We start from the raw sequence: 20,444 nt of genomic DNA on the forward strand, positions 1-20,444 counted from the left end.
ACAGGGAGGAGGGAGCAAGCTTGTTTTCTGCTTCCTTGGAGACTAGGACGCGGAACAATGGCTTCAAACTACAAGAGAGGAGATTCCATCTGAACATTAGGAAGAACTTCCTGACTGTGAGAGCCGTTCAGCAGTGGAACTCTCTGCCCCGGAGTGTGGTGGAGGCTCCTTCTTTGGAAGCTTTTAAGCAGAGGCTGGATGGTCATCTGTCAGGGGTGATTTGAATGCAATATTCCTGCTTCTTGGCAGGGGGTTGGACTGGATGGCCCATGAGGTCTCTTCCAACTCTTTGATTCTATGATTCTATGAGTCATGGGAAAGGGAGGCAGAAGCCTGAGAAAGAGAGGTACAGAGAGGCTTCTCAAGGAAGCTCTTACGTTTCAGATCAAGCAACATTGCGAATGGAGTGAGAAGGTCCTGCCTTGTTCCTAGTCCTGTTATTGAATCAAGTCAAGTTTCCTAGTCAAGTTTTGCTACCAGTCTTGGGGATTTTACCCATGGATTCAAGCTCATGTTTTGTTCCTTGTTTCTTGGATTAATCAAGTTCATGTTTTGTTCCATGTATCTTGGATTCATGTTCATGCTTTAACATTTGCATTGGAGAGTACCATCAAAGTCCTAACCAGGGCTGTCCCCGCTTAGCTTCCAAGACCACACATCAGACACAAGGTTGGATGTTACAGAGCAAGAGCAAGCCAGGATGTGCTGGCACAGGGCTTTTATTTGCCGTTTCTGGGCACCACGGAGCTGTTCACGATCCAGAGCGGGGCCTTCCCGTATCGGAAGCCGTCTTCTCCCGGCACCGTCATGGTGGGCCTCATTTCGATCAGGCACGACATGGTGAGCGGCTCCCACTGGGCCGAGGGGAAAGCAAAGCCTTGAATGCAGGGAAGTGGCTCCTTCTGCAGGTCTGGGAAGCAAAAAAGAAGCAGCAAGATCAGAGAAAATAGCTTGGGTTCATCATGAGGAATATAGGAAGATGTCTTATATCAGTGGTTCTCAACCTTCCTAATGCCACGACCCCTTAGTACAGGTTCCCACGTTGTGGTGACCCCCAACCATAATGTTATGTTCATTGCTACTTCTTTAATTTTGCTACTGTTGTGAATCGTAATATAAATATCTGATATGCAGGATGTATTTTCATTCACTGGACCAAATTTGGCACAAATACCCGAAACGCCCAAATTTGAATACTGGTGGGGTTGGAGGCAGGGCCGTAGCCAGAAAAAAATTTCAGGAGGGGTTGAAATTTTCAGGGGTGGGGGGTTGAAATTTTTGCGGGGGGGGGGGGGGTTGAAACCTGCCTCCTAGCTCACGCTGAAGCAAAGAGCACAGCAGGGGGCAGAGCAGCCTTCAATAGCCTGCAGCTCCGCCCTTGTCAACCACCTCCACCAAGTCTGGCCTCCTTAATGAGAGCATTCAACATCCCCCCCCCCCCAACTTGCTTCACTACTGTTCTGTCGCGCGCTGGGCCTGTAAATAATTGTCTTTAGAACAGGATGTGCAACCTTTGCCCAGCGGGAAGCCAGGGGCCCCAAAGAGAAGTTCTTAGAGGTTTCCACCACAAACAGTCTTTAGATGGCTTGAGAAGTACAACAAAGTATTTTTTTTTAAATAATTTTTATTAAAGTTTCCACAAAGTATTTTATTAATGAACAATCAAACAGAAACTTCTCTTGTCTTCAGTAAAGTTAAGCAAATGATTCCAAGCTTTTGGGCAACTGGTGAATTCCTAATCTTGCCCACGAAGAACAGGCAACTGTCTTCAATAACTTCTTCTTTACTTTAAAGGAAAATCCCCTTTTTAACTTCTCCCAGGCTGACTGTAATCTAACCCTTACTGATGTGGGCTCCGCTACCGGGTCGAACTGCATCTACAAGGCAGTTGATGTTCTCCAGCTGGAGTTCTTTGGTCTTTAGGGCTGTTTTCCTGGAAATTCTTTGGAGACTCTTAAGACCTTTCTCCCCCGGAAGGTCTTAAGGGTTGAAGCTTTTGTATAGGGGAAGCTTGCACACATCCTATACATAAGCTTTCCTTGCTGAGACTAACTAAAAATGGCTCCCTTCCCAATTGCCCTGAGCAAGGGGTGGGACCAAAACTTAACAATGATGGACAGGTGACTTGCCCTATGACTGCAACCAAAGAAGCCACCTATCTGCATAGTCCCTGAAACCTAGGACTGCAAGCAAACATTTAATACAAAGCAAATAAAGTTGGAGCTCCTGGTACAGCTGTACCAGAACAACTACATCAGCTATTGCTGCAAGTAATGACAGTGTGAATAAATTGCCAATATTTGCTTGAGATAGTGCTTGCAGTTCTGGAGGGACTCTTAATTTTTTGCATCTCATAGACTTAGCATGGGGATTTGGTTAACCAGTTAAAATTCATGAGTAAATCGGGATTTTTAAGAAAATCTGAAACATTTTGAGGGGGGGGTTGAACCCCTAAAACCCTCCCCTCGCTACAGGCCTGAGGGGATTGATTTTGTCATTTGGGAATGTTGGAATTTCTGGGATTTATAATTCACCTAAAATCAAAGAGCCTTTTGAACTCCATCAATGATGGAACTGAATCAAATTTGGCACACAGAATTCCCATGGCCAAGATAAATACTGGGAGAGTCTGGTGGACACTGACCTTGAGTTTTTGGAGTTGTAGTTCACCTATATCCATAGAACACTGTGGACTCAAACAGTGATGGATCTGGATCAAACTTGGCACAGATCATCAATATACCCAAATGTGAACACTGGTAGAGTTTGGAGAAAATAGACCTTGCCATTTGGGAGTTGTAGTTGCTGGGATTCATAGTTCACCCACAATGAAATAGCATTCTGAACCCCACCAATGATAGAATTGGACCAAACTTCCCACGCAGAACACCCATGACAAAGAGAAAATACTATGTTTTCTGATGGTCTTTGGTGACCCCTCTGACACCCCCTCGCGACCCCCTCAGGGGTCCCGACCCCCAGGTTGAGAAACACTTTCTTATATAGTACTAGCTTATTTGCCCGGGGGTCAGAAAAATTGTTGCCCTCCTGCTCTCATCCCTTCTTTTTCTCTTTCTTTCCCTCCCCACATACCTTTTCCCCTTCCCTTCCCTTTCACTTCCTTCCTCCCCTCCTTTTTCTTCCTTTCCCCCTTCTTTGCCTTGACTTTCTTTTTCTCTTTCTTTCCTTCCTTCCTCTCTTCCCCTCATACACATGCCACCTTTCTTTCCCAGTGACATCGCAGAGGGCCATTCTATCTAGTAACAGCCTTTGTGGTACAGACTAACATAGGCCCCTTCTACACTGTCATATAATCCAGATTATCAAAGCAGATAATCCACATTATTTACTTTGAACTTGATTATATGAGTCCACACGGCAATATGGGAGCCCCCGGTAGCACAGTGGGTTAAACCACTGAGCTACTAAACTTGTTGACCAAAATGTCACAGGTTCGAATCCAGGGAGCAGGGTGAGCTCCTGCTGTCAGCCCCAGCTTCTATAGTAAAATCCAAGAACCAGAAATTTCTAAGTAACTGCAGATAATCCGTAATCAATAATAAACAGGAAGCCACCAAGAGTTGCTTGGCAGAGAGAGAGTGGCCCTGTGTGTTTTTGGTTCAGAGCAAGCACAGAGACATGCATGTTACAAGAGGCTGCTTGCGACTGAAGATAAGAGGGTAACTTCAGTGTTACCATTTTTGGGGACCTCTCATGGTATGTAATTAAGCCACTGATCCACCTAATTGGGTTGCCATGTTAACAAATGGAGAAGACTCTTGTATCTTTAAGGGTTGTGTAGAAGAGGGAACATCAGAAGGTGTGTCTTTGGTACTTGGTTGTGAGGTGAGCCAGATCTGCTGCACTTCCCTTCCCTAAGGAATGGCAGCTTTCTCTGGTTTCAGAGCGTTTTTTCTTGCTGGAGAAATAGCTTTAAGTCTATCTGGTTGCCTTTGTGGGATCACACAAAAAATTATGTCGCCACCTAGTGACTGTTTTAAGCATTTACATGAATTCAGAAGGGAAAAAAAGGAGAGCAAACAGTATATTCTGCCCTTTGAGACTGCAATCCAAGCATTTGGGGAGGAAGAAAAGGAGAGGGGAAGGCATTATCTCTAGAAATCTCTACATTCTCCACCATGAATGGAAGAAATTAACCTTAGCATCGCATTGGAGGACATATTGGTGTGCACAAGCAGATAAACTATGAGTTGTACAGTGTTGATTTTTGTACCTTTCTGTGTCCAAAGAATGGTCCCTATCAAGGATTCAGGGACCTTTCCCCCAAAGGAAACCTTCCCTTCCTCTCTTGAGTTAAGAGATAATTTCTTACCAGGTCTCATGTGAGTCCGCAAGTTGGGGTACAGTCTCTGCAGGCGTTTCTCGGCGTAATTCTTTGAAAACCGAGCTTCGGTCTTGAAATCGTTGCGAGTGGCAAACCTGGGACATGATAGGTTTGTTCATCAGGAATACATGGGCATCAATTGTAAGTATTTTTTAGAGCCTGTCCTTTCATTACAATCCCATCCTGACTATTGCAATGAGGTATACAGTGTTCCCTCACTTATCGCGGGTGTTTCGTTCAGGACCACCCACAATAAGTGAAATACCGCAAAGTAGGGATGCTTCCCCCCCCCCCCCCCCCAATCTCTCTCTCCCACTTCGCCTTCTCTTTCCTCTCCTCTTTCTCCTCCCTTCTTCCCTCCCTCGGGCACCCATATCACCATTCCTTGGCAAGAGGGACACTTTCACCTGCATGGCCCTCCTCCTCCCCACCTTGCCTCCCTCCCTCCTTGCCTTCCTCCCTCTGCCGCTTTCCCTCCAGAAGCTTTGGGTATTGGAGCTCAGCCTGTGATTGTATTTCAGGATCAGGGTGCTTTGGATGTGGGAAGTGATGTCAATGAATTTCAAGATGGCAATGGTTTGGTCAATGATATTGATGCAGAGAATGAATAGGAGATCCCAGTTCAAAGTGTAGTTTCTAGGGCTGGGCGGTTTCGTTTCGTTAATTCGTAATTCGTTAAAAATTCGTTATTTTTTTTATAACAAAGCGATAACGAACCATTCTGGAGCAACTTAAAAACGAAACAAATTTTTAAATTCGTTTCATAAATGCTTCGGATTTGTTATGTATTCGTTTCGTTATCGGTTTGAGGTCATTTCGTTATTATTTCCACATGTCTGGGGCAAGTTTTATAGTTGTTTTTTGTTTAATTAGTGAAAAAAAATTATAATATCACACCAACAGTCAACAACAGAGGGAGAGGGAAGCTTCAGAAGTTCCCCCTGTCCCATTTGGAGGTTTTTAGCGTATTGCGCGGTCGCGTCCGCCATTAATGAATCGATTCGTTATTGTTTCGTATTTGTTTCGTTAATGTTTTGTAATTTTTTTTAACATTTACGAAATTTCGTAAATATCGAACTTTTTAAAAGAAAAATTTTGGAACTCTTTTAAATATCGAAACGCAAAAAAACCCAAAAAACAAATCGATTTTAGAAACAAATTTTTCCGTGGTTGCCCAGGCCTAGTAGTTTCCCATGAGGATGTCCCTGAAGAATGTGCAGATGATGGTCTACTCCCTGAATTGCTACCAGAGAGTTCCCAGGATTTGGGGCCTGAAAACAATTCACCACCTGCAGAAGTTAATGACCAAATAGATAGACGGCAGGAGATTAGTCAAAACAGACAAGCCGAACAGTGGCTTCGGCGTTCTGCCAGGCTCCGACAGAAAAAGATAAGAGATTCTCAATTAAAGCGAAACCAGTTTCTGAGTACAGGGAAAACCGCGAAACAGCTAGTCCACAGTAAGCGAACCACAAAGGAGCAAGGGAACACTGTACATGAAACTTCACTTGAAGAGTGTCTTGGTTATGGGAGAGACCATTGGTTTAATGTTTTGGAAGACACCTTGGTTCCCATCCTGGGAGAAATACATCATGATTGAGATAGATAGATAGATAGATAGATAGATAGATAGATAGATAAGATAGGGAGGGAGGGAGGGAGGGAGGGAGGGAGGTAGATAGATAGATAGATAGATAGATAGATAGATAGATAGGATGTCTATCTATCTATCTATCTATCTATCTATCTATCTATCTAACAGGGTTACCAATTTGGATACAGGATGGGGTTCCTGTAGCTTTAATCCTGAACAGAGTAGATTTGTCCATGCCTTCCTCTGAGACTAAGAAAGGATGACATGCCCAGACTTATAGGACTTTATCATACGAGATGAATTAAGTACAATTACAGCATGATAATTGGTTGGGATTTATTGCACAACGCTATGTCTGTCCCGCAGCTGTATTGCACTTGAATTGAGATTGGATTGTCTCTTTTCATTGACAACAAAAACCTGTCAATCCCAGTATCGCTGTTGTTCTGCCACTACTTCTTGTGCGATAATGTCCTTCTGCCGCAGTCCTGATATTGCAAAGCAGAGGAAGGTATTGCAAGAACATTGCAATTGCATGACTGAGTAGTTGTGACATAATAGAGGGAAATGACACGGCGTGCATTGTAAGAGGTAGAGTAAATATATGTAAGAAATGAGGCTGTGCCAAAGACTGGTTGTGGAAATGCATCTCAACAAGAAACCAACAGAGGGCAGCTACAACCAGTTATGAAACTGATTTCCAATAACGGCATGTTCCCATTTGCGTAAACAATGTAATTGCCACCAAACTACACAGTGGTGTCCATAGTCCATTACTAGATCACACTGACACATCAAAAGAGATGTTTTTTCAATGGCATTTAAACGATCCTGCCTTCTACTACAAGAGAAGCTATAACCTCTTGTTTGGTGTCCTTAAGTAGGTTATTTTTTTATCTTGAGAGTCAAACTGGGGGAAAATAAATGTATGTCTTATGCCATAGCTTTACCTGAATGGAGCTGGTTTGTGCAGCTGCTTTACTACTGGACCCACGAGTTGCTCCGGTGGCACTTTCACAGGAGGAAGGTAGTGTGGCTCCCGGATGCTTACAGTCTATGAAAAGGATGAGAGACCGGAGAAGGAGGTCAAAAGATAGATATGGAATCAGGCAGGTTGAAAGGGAAGCCTGAAGGGTGTCATGATAGCCATTTGTAACAATGTGTAAAGGTGGAAGGGTGAATCTACACTGTAGTATTAATGCAGTTTGATACCACTTTAATTGCCATGGCTCCGTGCTGCAGAATCCTGGGAGTTGCAGTTTGATGATACTCCAGAACAGTGGTTCTCAACCTGGAGTCCCAGATGTTTTTGGCCTTCAACTCCCAGAAAACCTAACAGCTGGTAAACTTGCTGGGATTTCTGGGAGTTGTAGGACAAAGACATCTGGAGACCCCAGGTTGAGGACCACTGCTCCAGAACACTTTGACAGAAAAGGGGAAAGCCCTTGCAAAACTACAACTCCCAAGATTCCACAGCACTCCAAAGAACCTCAACCTGCATTAATGCTACAGTGTAGATCAGCATTTCTCAACCTGTGGGTCAGGACCCTTGAAGGGGTCATGAGGAGTGTCAGAGGGGTCGCCAAACACCATCAGAAAACACAGTATTTTCTGTTGGTCATGGGGTTTCTGTATGGGAAGTTTGGCCCAATTCTATCGTTTGGCCCAATTCTATCATTGGTAGGTTTTAGAATGCTGTTTGATTGTAGGTGAACTATAAATCCCAGCAATTGGCCCAATTCTATCATTGGTAGGGTTCAGAATGCTCTTTGATTGTAGGTGAACTATAAATCCCAGCAATTGGCTCAATTCTATTGTTGGTAGGGTTCAGAATGCTCTTTGATTGTAGGTGAACTATAAATCTCAGCAATTGGCTCAATTCTATCGTTGGTAGGGTTCAGAATGCTCTTGTAGGTGAACTATAAATCCCAGCAATTGGCTCAATTCTATCCTTGGTAGGGTTCAGAATGCTCTTTGATTGTAGGTGAACTATAAATCCCAGCAATTGGCTCAATTCTATCATTGGTAGGGTTCAGAATGCTCTTTGATTCTAGGTGAACTATAAATCCCAGCAATTGGCTCAATTCTATCGTTGGTAGGGTTCAGAATGCTCTTTGATTGTAGGTGAACTATAAATCCCAGCAATTGGCTCAATTCTATCGTTGGTAGGGTTCAGAATGCTCTTTGGTGGTAGGTAAACTATAAATCCCAGCAACGAAAGCTCCCAAATGCCAAGGTCTATTTTCCCTAACCTCCACCACTGCTTACATTTGGGCATATTGAGTATTTGTGCCAAGTTTGGTCCAGATCCATCATTGTTTGAGTCTACAGTGCTCTCTGGATGTAGGTGAACTACAACTCCCAAACTAAAGGTTAATGCCCACCAAACCCTTCCAGTATTTTCTGTTGGTCATGGGAGTTCTGTGTGCCAAGTTTGGTTTGATTCCATTGTTGGTAGAGTTCAGAATTCTCTTTGATTGTTGGTGAGCTGTAAATCCCAGCAACTACAACTCCCAAATGACAAAATCAATCCCCACCCCAAACCCACCAATATTCAAATGTGGGTATATTGGGTATTGGTGCCAAATTTGGTCCAATGAATGAAAATACATCCTGCATATTAGATATTTACATTATGATTTATAACAGTAACAAAATTACAGTTATGAAGTAGCAACAAAATAATTGTATAGTTGGCGGTCACCACAACATGAGGAACTGTGTTAAGGGGTCAAGGCATTAGGGAGGTTGAAAACCACTGGTGTAGATGAACCCACAGGTGGAAGGTTCAGGACCTTGGAGAGCTCCAAAAGTGGAAAATTGTGTGTGCTTGTTTTGGTAAAGAAAAAAAATATTTTCTCTGGTGGAAAAGTCATTCTTATACAAAAATAAAATATCATAGCAGCTTTTCTACTGCCTTCCTATGACGTCCAAAGAGCTCACACCATGAATTTCTGGGCCAAGAGGGTATCCTGGCTCTCCAGATTCCTATCACAGCACTCAAACAACGGAGTAAAGCTGACTCTCTGCAGCACAGTGTTGGAGTTCAGCCTGTGATTGTGATTAAGCATCAGGGTCCTTTGGATGTTGGGAATGATAACAATGAGGTTCATGTAGGTTAGTGTTTCTCAACCTGGGGGTCGGGAAATCTGGGGGGGGGGGTCATGAGGGGTTGTCAAAGGGGTCGCCAACGGCCATCAGAAAGCATGTTGGTCATGAGGGTTTTGTGTGGGAAGTTTGGCCGAATTCTATCACTGGTGGGGTTCAGAATGCTCTTTGATTGTAGGTGAACTATAAATACCAGTAACTACAACTCCCAAATGCCAGGGTCTATTTTCCCTAAAAATCCACCAGTGTTCACATTTGGGCATATTGAGTATTCATGCCAAGTTTGGTCCAGACCCATCATTGTTTGAGTCCACAGTGCTCTCTTGATGTAGGTGAACTACAACTCCAAAACTCAAGGTCAATGCCCATGAAACCCTTCCAGTATTTTCTGTTGGTTAGGGGAGTTCTGTGTAGCCAAGTTTGGGTCAATTCCATCATTGGTGGAGTTCCAAATGCTCTTTAATTGCAGATGAACTATAAATCCCAGCAACTACAACTCCCAAATGACAAAATAAATACCCAACTGCACCAGTATTCAAATTTGGGGATATCAGGTATTTGTGCCAAATGGGTCCAGTGAATGAAAATACATCTGCATTATCAGATATTTACATTACAATCCCAAACAGTAGCAAAATTATAGTTCTGAAAATAATGTTATGGTTGGGGGTCACCACAGCATGAGGAACTGTATTAAGGGGTCACAGCATTAGGAAGATTGAGAAACACTGATGTAGGTAATGGTGTTTCCAATGATGAGGTGGCTATTGATGTAGGGAATGGCCAGGAGATCCCTGTTCAAAGTGTATTTTCTGATGAGAATGTTCCTGAAGGGTTTGGGGATGATGGTGTCTTCCCTGCATTGCTACCAGAGAATTCCCATGGTTTGGAGCCTGAGAAAAACTCAACACCTGGGCCAGCTGCAGAAATTAATGAACCAGTAGATAGACGGGATGTTATTAGTCAAAAAAGGAAAGCTAACCAGATGCTTAGGCATTCTGCCAGGCTCAAAGAAAGAATGATAAAGGATTCAAGGCTAAAACAAAACCCATTTCTGGCCGCTTGGGATATAGCGTAATGAGGAGATAAAAGTCCCAAGTACAGGATCTGTAGTCAGATGAAGCATCATTTGGAATCAAGTCAAGACATCATTGCTATTCTTGGGAGCCTTGCTTTGGATAGATTCATGTGTTAAGTACCTTTGATTCATGTTTCCCGTTCTTGGATTTTAATATAGAAGTTTTTGCTTTTGATTTTCATGAACTTTCTTGTGATATTTGTTCTGGCTTATCTTTCTACCTAATTGGATTTTAAAGTGCTTTTTTTTTTTTACTACTGCTGCTTTTTAAATATCTTCAATAAATGGATTGCATTTCTACCCAGTTGTGTGGTGTTTAACGTCAGAGGGCTTCCCTGGAATGCAACACACAGTACTCTTTCCATGTTATCTAAAGCAAACTAGGAGCCCCCAGTAGTGCAGTGGGTTAAACGCTGAGCTGCTGAACTTGCTGACTGAAAGATCACAGGTTCAAATCCAGGGAGCAGGGTGAACTCCCGCTATTAGCCCCAGCTACAGCCAACCTAGCAGTTCGAAAACATGCAAATGTGAGTATTTATTTATTTAGAGCTTTTATAACCCGATCTTCTCGACCTCCGAAGAGGGACTCTGGCTGGCTAACAGCAGAAAATTCAACACAAATATAGTAAACATAATAGCATCATAATACATTAATATAAAATACAGATCATACAATATCATACAATTACAAAAGCCAGGTCGTCAGAATAAAATCACAAATTCATCACCATCCGCCGGTGTGGTCAGCCGTTATTGATTTGATCATCATTCTGCAAATGCTATATTCCAAAGCCAGGTTTTTACCAGCTTTCTGAATGCCAGGAGGGAAGGGGCAGATCTAATCTCCAACGGGAAAGAGTTCCAGAACTGAGGGGCCACCACCGAGAAGGCCCTGTCCCTCGTCCCCACCAGACGCGATTGCGAAGGTGGTGGGACCGAGAGCAGGGCCCCTCCAGAAGATCTTAACAACCTTGATGGTTCATAGGGGAGAATCCATTCAGAGAGGTAAACAGGGCCGGAGTCATTTAGGGATTTATAGGTCAACACCAGCACTTTGAATTGTGCTCGGAAGCTAATTGGTAACCAGTGGAGCTGACGCAGCAGAGGAGTAGTATGCTCCCTGTACCCCGCTCCAGTTAGTAATCTGGCTGCCGCTTGTTGGACTAGTTGAAGCTTCCAGGCAGTCTTCAGAGGCAACCCCACGTAGAGAGCGTTGCAGTAGTCCATACGGGATGTAACCAGAGTGTGGACCACCGTGGCCAAGTCAGACTTCAATACATACCGCTCCAGCAGGAAGGTAATGGCGCTCCATGCAGTCACGACAGCCACATGACCTTGGAAGTGTCTGCGGACAATGCCGATCCTTCAGCTTAGTAATGGAGATGAGCACCAACCCCCAGAGTCAGACACAACTGGACTTAATGTTGGGGGGAAACCTTTTCCTTACCTTAAAGCAAACTAAAGCTTACCTTCCCCAGCAAGTCTCTTGGGAAGAACTGGAAAGGTGAGGGCAGGTGTTGTCCGGAAATGAGCAGAGGGAGCGGGTTGTTAGTCACAATCAGGGTGGTCTTGTCTTGATTGAACTCCGAGGATCTCAACATGAGGGCGATCTCTCCTCGGTGCCGCTCCAGGCGCTCCCGGAATTCAGCATCGGTCACCGGGACAAAATACTGAGTCTGGAAGAAAGGGAGACAGCAAAGGACAGGAGCAAAGGGGACGTGGTAGATCGATATAAGAAGTAGCATCACTCTGGATAAGGCTGCTTGGCCCAGCTTTCTCTTCTTACCATGTCCAATCAGAAAACCCAACTGTGGCACATGAGTTTAACTCAGACATTGGTGAACTTTGGCCCTCCCTCTAGGTGTTTTGGACTTCCACAATTCCTAGCACAGCTGGTAAATCATCAGCAATTATAAGATCTATCAACCAAAAGGTTGCAAGTTCGAAGCCCCAGATTGGTGTGAGCTGCCAACTGTCAGCCTAGCTCCTTGTTTACCTAAGCAATTCGAAAACAGCTTTAGCTGTGATTAGAAAAATTAGGGACTGCGGGGGAAGTGTTTTATGACGCCATAAAGAAAGATGATCAGAAAATGCTGGGTGACCAAAAGGAAGGAGGAAGTCCTGACGGCTCTTCATCATAGAGAGTAGAGCAACAGCAGCCCCTAATAACCTCCTTGATGATTTTCTGATCAATTTCCCTCAGAGTCCTAAAGTTTCTTACAGAGTTGTTCTCTCAAGAAAAAAAGTGTTTTTCTATTTGTATTTTTCCCTACTTTTATGTATGTACTTTTATGCACCCCAATCTTCACGAAAATTAATACCCAACTGTATAATTTTTAATTTCTCTCTATCATTCATATAGTTTAGATACCCCTAAAATGTCCTCCCCAACTAGCCTTTGCTTTAGGTTCTTGTGGGTTTTTTCCAGGCTATATGGCCATGTTCTAGAGGCATTTTCTCCTGACGTTTCGCCTGCATCTATGGCAAGCATCCTCAGAGGTAGTGGGGTCTGTTGGAGTTAGGAAAATGGGTTTATATATCTGTGGAATGACTGGGGTGGGGCAAAGAGCTCTTCTCTGTTGGAGCTAGGTGTGAATGTTTCAACTGACCACCTTCATTAGCATTTGAAGGCCTGGCTGAACCTGGGGGAATCTTTTGTTGAGAGGTGTTAAGATGTGCCTGGTTGTTTCCTCTCTGCTGTTTTGCTGTTGTAATTTTAGAGTTTTTTAATACTGGTAGCCAGATTTTATTCATTTTAATTGTTTCCTCCTTTCTGTTGAAATTGTCCACATGCTTCTTGTGGATTTCAATGGCTTCTCTGTGTAGTCTGACATGGTGGTTGTTGGTGTGGTCCAGCATTTCTGTGTTCTCAAATAATATGCTGTGTCCAGGCTGGTTCATCAGTTGCTCGGCTATGGCTGACTTCTCTGGTTGAAGTAGTCTGCAGTGCCTTTCATGTTCCTTGATTCGTGTTTGAGCAACGCCGCAAAGTCCCTCTGTAGACTTGTCCACAGCTGCATGGGATACGGTAGACTCCTTCACACCTAGCTCCAGCAGAGAAGAGCTCTTTGCCCAACCCCAGTCATTCCACAGATATATAAACCCATTTTCCTAACTCCAACAGACCTCACTATCTCTGAGGATGCTCGCCATAGATGCAGGCGAAACGTCAGGAGAAAATGCTTCTAGAACATGGCCATATAGCCCAAAAAAACCCACAAGAACCTAGTGATTCCAGTCATGAAAGCCTTCGACAAAGCCTTTACTTTTCTGACCTAAACAGACCCCAGAGTTACCATTGCCTGACAATGGGTTATTTCAATTGGGAGAAGGGTTTTGAAACTTGGAATTGAGCAGACTTGGTTTCCAAAAGGAAAAGCTGCTGTTTACAGAATTCTTACCTAAAGTCCCAAAATGTTGCGACTCTCAGGAATGTGCTTTTTAGATGTTCCCCAGAAAACTGTCAGTTCCAATCATGCTCTCATCCTATTGTCATGAAAGAAGACCTAAGTACTCTGGTTTCCTGCCTTTCCGACTCTTGTTGGTGAGGAAAACAGAGACAGCTGATGTGTTTTTCCTTGTGCCCCACACACTTACAATTGTCTGTGAGGCCTCTCCAGTCTACTGGCCAACAGCATCCTGTCTTCTGCATTAACAATTGTGATGGTGGCATGTAATGACATAAAGCAGCAACAAGAGGCATTGCAATGCAAAGGGGAACCAATCAAAGCTTGGAAAATTTGTCTTTTGTACTAAGATCTAGGGAAGTAATGCTACCCCTCTATTCTGTTTTGGTCAGACCACATCTGGAATATTGTGTCCAATTCTGGGCACCACAATTCAAGAGAGAGATTGACAAGCTGGAATGTGTCCAGAGGAGGGCGACTAAAATGATAAAAGGTCTGGAGAACAAGCCCTATGAGGAGCGGCTTGAGGAGCTGGGCATGTTTAGCCTGAAGAAGAGAAGGCTGAGAGGGGATATGATAGCCATGTATAAATATGTGAGAGGAAGCCACAGGGAGGAGGGAGCAAGCTTGTTTTCTGCTTCCCTGGAGACTAGGACGCGGAACAATGGCTTCAAACTACAAGAGAGGAGATTCCATCTGAACATGAGGAAGAATTTCCTGACTGTGAGAGCCGTTCAGCAGTGGAACTCTCTGCCCCAGCGTGTGGTGGAGGCTCCTTCTTTGGAAGCTTTTAAACAGAGGCTGGATGGCCATCTGTCAGGGGTGATTTGAATGCAATATTCCTGCTTGTTGGCCGAATGGGGTTGGACTGGATGGCCCATGAGGTCTCTTCCAATTCTTTGATCCTATGATTCTATGATTCTAAGACAGGACATGTGGAAGGAATCTAGGAGCTGTGTATATTTGGCTCGTAGAAGACAAAATTAAGAGGAGGCATGAGAGCATGAGACGCTAGACATTGAGCAACAGATTCCAACTACAAGAAGAGAGATTCCAACTACACATTAGGAAGAACTTCCTGGTTGTAAGGGCTGTTCATGGTGGAATATCGCTATAGACCAATCTCCCTGTTGTGCCACCTTTACAAAGTTCTGGAAAGACTTATTTTGCATAGAATTATGGAAAAAAATAGACCCATGTCTGATGCCCCAACAAGCTGGCTTCAGGAAAGGCAAAAGCTGCACATCGCAAGAGCTGAACCTGACTCAGCACATAGAAGATGGCTTTGAAAGGCAGCAGATCACAGGAGCTGTCTTCATAGACTTGTCAGCAGCCTATGAGACTGTGAACCACCGCCTCCTCCTCCTGAGAAAAATGTATAATATCACAAAGGACGACCACCTCACCCGCCTCATAGGAAACCTGCTACAAAACAGGAGCTTTTTTTGTTGAGTTCCAGGGCCAGAGAAGCAGATGGCGGAAACAGAAGAACGGCCTGCCTCAGGGGAGCGTGCTTGCTCCATCCATGTTCAACATCTACACAAATGACCAGCCACTGCCAGAAGGGACGGAGAGCTTCATCTTATGCTGACGATCGTGCCATTACTGCTCAAGCAGGGAGCTTTGCGATGGTTGAACAGAAGCTTTCCGAAGCTCTAGCTGCTCTTACTGCCTATTACAGGGAAAACCAGCTGATCCCCAACCCATCTAAAACACAGACATGTGCCTTTCATCTCAAGAACAGAGAAGCATCCCGAGCTCTGAAGATCACCTGGGAAGGAATCCCACTGGAGCATTGCAGCACACCCAAATACCTGGGAGTCACTCTGGACCGTGCTCTTACCTACAAGAAGCACTGCCTGAACATCAAGCAAAAAGTGGGTGCTAGAAACAATATCATACGAAAGCTGACTGGCACAATCTGGGGATCACAACCAGATACAGTGAAGACATCTGCCCTTGCGCTGTGTTACTCTGCTGCTAAGTATGCATGCCCAGTGTGGAACACATCTCACCACACTAAAACAGTGGATGTGGCTCTGAATGAGACATGCCGCATTATCACGGGGTGTCTGCGCCCTACACCACTGGAGAAATTACACTGCTTAGCCGGTATTGCACCACCTGACATCCGCCGGGAAGTAGCAGCCAATAGTGAAAGGACCAAGGCAGAGACATCTCCAGCTCATCCCCTGTTTGGGTATCAGCCAGCACGTCAACGACTTAAATCTAGACATAGTTTTCTAAGATCTACAGAGACACTCGCTGGAACACCTCAGCAAGCAAGACTCCAAAAGTGGCAGGCTCAAATCCAGCACCTCAATCAATGGCTGATACCAAATGAGAGACTCCCCCTTGGGCACACAGAAGACTGGGCGACTTGGAAGGCGCTGAACAGACTGCGCTCTGGAACAAACAAGATGCAGAGCCAACCTTAAGAAATGGGGCCACAAAGTGGAATCCATGACATGCGAGTGTGGAGCCCTGCCACATGTACAATGGAGGACCTTCTTGCGGCAACACCAGAGGCACTCCAAGTGGCCAGATACTGGTCAAAGGACATCTAATCAACTACCAAGCTTGCAAACTCTGTCTTTTGTATGTTTGTATGTTTGTTTGTTTGTTCTGTCAAAAATGTAATATAACTGTTCAGTTGCCTGACATGATAAATAAATAAATGGTGGAATATCATAGAATCATAGAATCAAAGAGTTGGAAGAGACCTCATGGGCCATCCAGTCCAACCCCATTCTGCCAAGAAGCAAGAATATTGCATTCAAATCACCCCTGACAGATGGCCATCCAGCCTCTGTTTAAAAGCTTCCAAAGAAGGAGCCTCCACCACACTCTGGGGCAGAGAGTTCCACTGCTGAACGGCTCTCACAGTCAGGAAGTTCTTCCTCATGTTCAGATGGAATCTCCTCTCTTGTAGTTTGAAGGCATTGTTCTCTTGCGTCCTAGTCTCCAGGGAAGCAGAAAACAAGCTTGCTCCCTCCTCCTCCCTGTGGCTTCTTCTCACATATTTATACATGTCTATCATATCTCCTCTCAGCCTTCTCTTCTTCAGGCGAAACATGCCCAGCTCCTTAAGCCGCTCCTCATAGGGCTTGTTCTCCAGACCCTTGATCATTTTAGTCGCCCTCCTCTGGACACATTCCAGCTTGTCAATATCTCTCTTGAATGGTGGTGCCCAGAATTAGACACAATATTCCAGGTGTGGTCTAATATGTAGTATTTTGGAATATAATTGTGCATGTGACATTAGTAGGGTTAAATAGAGCAAGTTTTTTTTTATTTAAAATGACTTACATTATTATTTATTCAGGTTTATCTGCAGTTATTTGAGTTCCGGTTAACCAAGAGTTTCAAACACACAATTCAGCAGAAGAGAACTACATGATTTGCACTATTTAAGCCATTGACCACATCTTATGAATTGATTCTTTCTTTCCTTTGTTATCAGAGTTAGAGAAAGAAGGGAAAAAAGTGACTTTTGCTCACCAGGTTCGGATGGTGCGAGTAATACGCCTCCCGCTTCAAACAGAAATTAGTGTTCATCGTGTACAAAATCCTCCTGGAAAGAAAGAAAAAAGAATAACACAACAAAATGAACAATAGTAACCTAAGCAGAGTGTTGTAGATTTTTCAGGCTATAGGGCCATGTTTTAGAAGCATTCTCTCCTGACGTTTCGCCTGCATCTATGGCAAGCATCCTCACAACCTCTGACGTTTCGCCTGCATCTATGGCAAGCATCCTCACAACCTCTGAGGATGCTTGCCATAGATGCAGGCGAAACGTCAGGAGAGAATGCTTCTAGAACATGGCCATATAGCCCTACAACAACCCAGTGTTTCCAGCCATGAAAGCCTTCGACAACCTAGCAGGCTGTTATGGATTTTATGCATTTCTTTTATTGTTGCTGATTGATAAATAGACAGCTAGAATAGAATTTCCCAACACTACATGGTTTGATACTCCTCTGATGGTAAGATTTTTGGAGCATGTAAGTAATCAGTGTGTGTGTGTGTTTGTCAATTGTAAAATTAGATGCATGAAGCTGATTAGTTGGGCTATGCCCAAGGAGCAGGCTGAGCCTGGGACTTTTGGATACTGTTACATTTTTGGACCAGCTAACATCTCCCAACAAAAGATTTCCGCAGGCAGGACACAGTCAGGCTTTGGAGCTGCAAGGCCATTAAATGCTAATCAAGGTGGTCGATTGCAACAGTCACACCTGCCTCAAACAGACAAGAGTACTTTCTCCCACCCTGGGCATTATTCTATAGATATATAAACCCCATTTTCCTAGTTTCCAACAGACCTCACAACCTCTGAGGATGCCTCCCATAGATGTGGGTGAAACGTCAGGAGAGAATGCTTCTGGAACATGGCTATACAGCCTGGAAAACTCACAGCAACCCAAGTTATTTAGTCTTCTCTGCCAATGACTGATGATTCCTCACCAAACTACAGCTCCTATGATTCCATAGCATTGAGCTGTTGCAGTTAAAGTGGTGTTAAACTGCATTAGTTACACAGTATAGATTCACCTAGGTCCTCTAGTCTACCTTTCTGATGATAAGTTTTTTTTTGGAGCATGTAAGGAATCAGTGTGTGTGTGTGTTTGTTTGTCAACTGTGAAATAAGATGCATAAAGTTGATTAGTTAGGCTATGCCCAGGGAGCAGGCTGAGCCTGGGACTTTTGGATACTGTTACATTTTTGTTCAGGCTTCAGCTATGCAGGTGCTTGGAGCAACAGAAAGAGAAGCGGAGAGAGAAAGAGAGTTTGGAGTGTGCTCTTGCTTCATGAGCCTGGGACTTTTGGATACTGTTACATATTTGTTCATACTTCAGCTATTGCAGGTGCTTGCAGCAACAGAGAGAGAAGCAGAGAGGGAAAGAGAGTTTGGAGTGTGCTCTTGCTTCATGAGCCTGGGACTTTTGGATACTGTTACATATTTGTTCAGGCTTCAGCTATGCAGGTGCTTGGAGCAACAGAGAGAGAAGCAGAGAGAAAAAGAGAGTTTGGAATGTGCTCTTGCTTCATGAGCCTGGGACTTTTAGATACTGTTACATCTTTGTTCAGGCTTCAGCTATGCAGGTGCTTGGAGCAATAGAGAGAGAAGCAGAGAGAGAAAGAGAGTTTGGAGTGTGCTCTTGCTTCACGAGCCTGGGACTTTTGGATACTGTTACATATTTGTTCAGGTTTCAGATATGCAGGTGCTTGGAGCAACAGAGAGAGAAGCAGAGAGAGAAAGAGAGTTTGGAGCGTGCTCTTGCTTCATGAGCCTGGGACTTTTGGATACTGTTACATCCTTGTTCAGGCTTCAGCTATGCAGGTGCTTGGAGCAACAGAGAGAGAAGCAGAGAGAGAAAGAGAGTTTGGAGTGTGCTCTTGCTTTTGGATACTGTTACATATTTGTTCAGGCTTCAGCTATGCAGGTACCTTGAGCAACAGAGAGAGAAGCAGAGAGAAAAATAGAGTTTGGAGTGTGCTCTTGCTTCATGAGCTGCTGAAGGAGTTTATCTCATGGACAAAGAAAGACCATTTTAAATATCTCATAAAATGACATTATGTGAGTTGCTACAACTGACCACATGATTGTACATATGTCATTCTGAACTACGAAGAGTAAACTACTTGTTCTTCTGCGTGGCGTATTTTCTTTCTCTGGCAAGGCAGTGGACTGATCAAAAGTGAACTACACATGGTTTATTTTACATTACGCCACAAGTTTCTACACTAAAAATGTGTTTTTTGTTACATAAAACAATAATTTCCCCAAAGACTTCTCAAAGTAAAAGAAAAAAAATTGCTTCTTGGCAGAGGCTCTGGCACATAAAACAGTCTAGTCAGGAAACAAATAGTCACAAATCCCTCTCCTGGAAGCAAAATAAATTCTAAGAATCTGAATTTAGATTGAAAAATTAGATTGAAAAAAATCTAAATTCTAAGAATCTTGGCTCCTCTAGAACATGGCCATATAGCCCGAAAAACCCCACAAGAACTTAATCTTGACTCCTTCATAAACTCGTAGGAACTAGGCTTGGGCAATCCATGGTTCTAAATGGTTCTAAAGTACTTACAAAACTAAAGTTCTGGTGGTGAAAATTTCAGAACTCTAACAAAACTTTCAAAATTTAATTATTATTTCATTATTGGTGATTTTAATGACAGAACCAATTAGGAACTGCCATTTATTATGAAATTTTGAGAGTTTTGTTAGAGTTCTGAAATTTTTACCACCAGAACTTTAGTTTTGTAAGTACTTTAGAACCATTTAGAACCATGGATTGCCCAAGCCTAGTAAAATCCTATGGGAATTAAACAGTACTGTGTGGGTTAGGTTGAAACAGATCTGAAATATAAGAAATGCATTTTAAAACACACAACTCCCTCCAGCAGTGTGCCCTGTATCCTTCTCCAAAGGCTCGTGGGCAGAGAAAGGTCTTGACCTGCCTGCAAAACGACCACAATCTCCAGTATCTGTTGGGGAAAATATCTGCAAAGGAAATAAACTAATTTGACCAAAAAATCTTGAGATTGTCCAGTGAGCCCATCAAATAAGAAAACACGGGAACTGATGCCTCGTCCCTTTGGGCAACTAATTCTGCTTTTTCTCATCAAAAAGAGGTGAGTTGGTTGGTAGTTTGATCACAATGCACATGATGGTTACCTGGTAGTCTGGAATTATAAACCATCCCATTGTTCTTGGGTTTGTGACAGCATCTCAGAGCTTAGTGCAGTGTTTCTCAACCTGGGGGTCGAGACCCCCAGGGAGGTCGCAAGAGGGTGTCAGAGGGGTCGCCAAAGACCATCAGAAAACAGCATTTTCTGTTGGTCATGGGAGTTCTGTGTGAGAAGTTTGGACTAATTCTACCTTTGGTGGGATCCAGAATGCACTTTGAT

The 20,444-nt window shown here is 43.8% G+C and overlaps 1 protein-coding gene across 1 annotated transcript in view; it reads right to left on the minus strand.

Annotated features, from left to right (window-relative positions):
* Window positions 1-690: 690 nt before the first annotated feature.
* Window positions 691-20,444, minus strand: part of TSGA13 (testis specific 13) — a 37,476-nt gene continuing 17,722 nt past the window's right edge. The window contains exons 2-6 of the mRNA XM_067469358.1: window positions 17,034-17,106; window positions 11,595-11,801; window positions 6,890-6,993; window positions 4,334-4,440; window positions 691-910 (exon numbers count right to left, since the gene is read on the minus strand). Coding sequence (XP_067325459.1) covers window positions 720-910; window positions 4,334-4,440; window positions 6,890-6,993; window positions 11,595-11,801; window positions 17,034-17,090 — 666 coding nt within the window. The 5' untranslated portion in view covers window positions 17,091-17,106 and the 3' untranslated portion in view covers window positions 691-719. The remainder of the gene's footprint in view (window positions 911-4,333; window positions 4,441-6,889; window positions 6,994-11,594; window positions 11,802-17,033; window positions 17,107-20,444) is intronic.

Source organism: Anolis sagrei, chromosome 5 (assembly GCF_037176765.1).
Source record: "Anolis sagrei isolate rAnoSag1 chromosome 5, rAnoSag1.mat, whole genome shotgun sequence".
NCBI classification, from domain to species: domain Eukaryota; kingdom Metazoa; phylum Chordata; class Lepidosauria; order Squamata; family Dactyloidae; genus Anolis; species Anolis sagrei.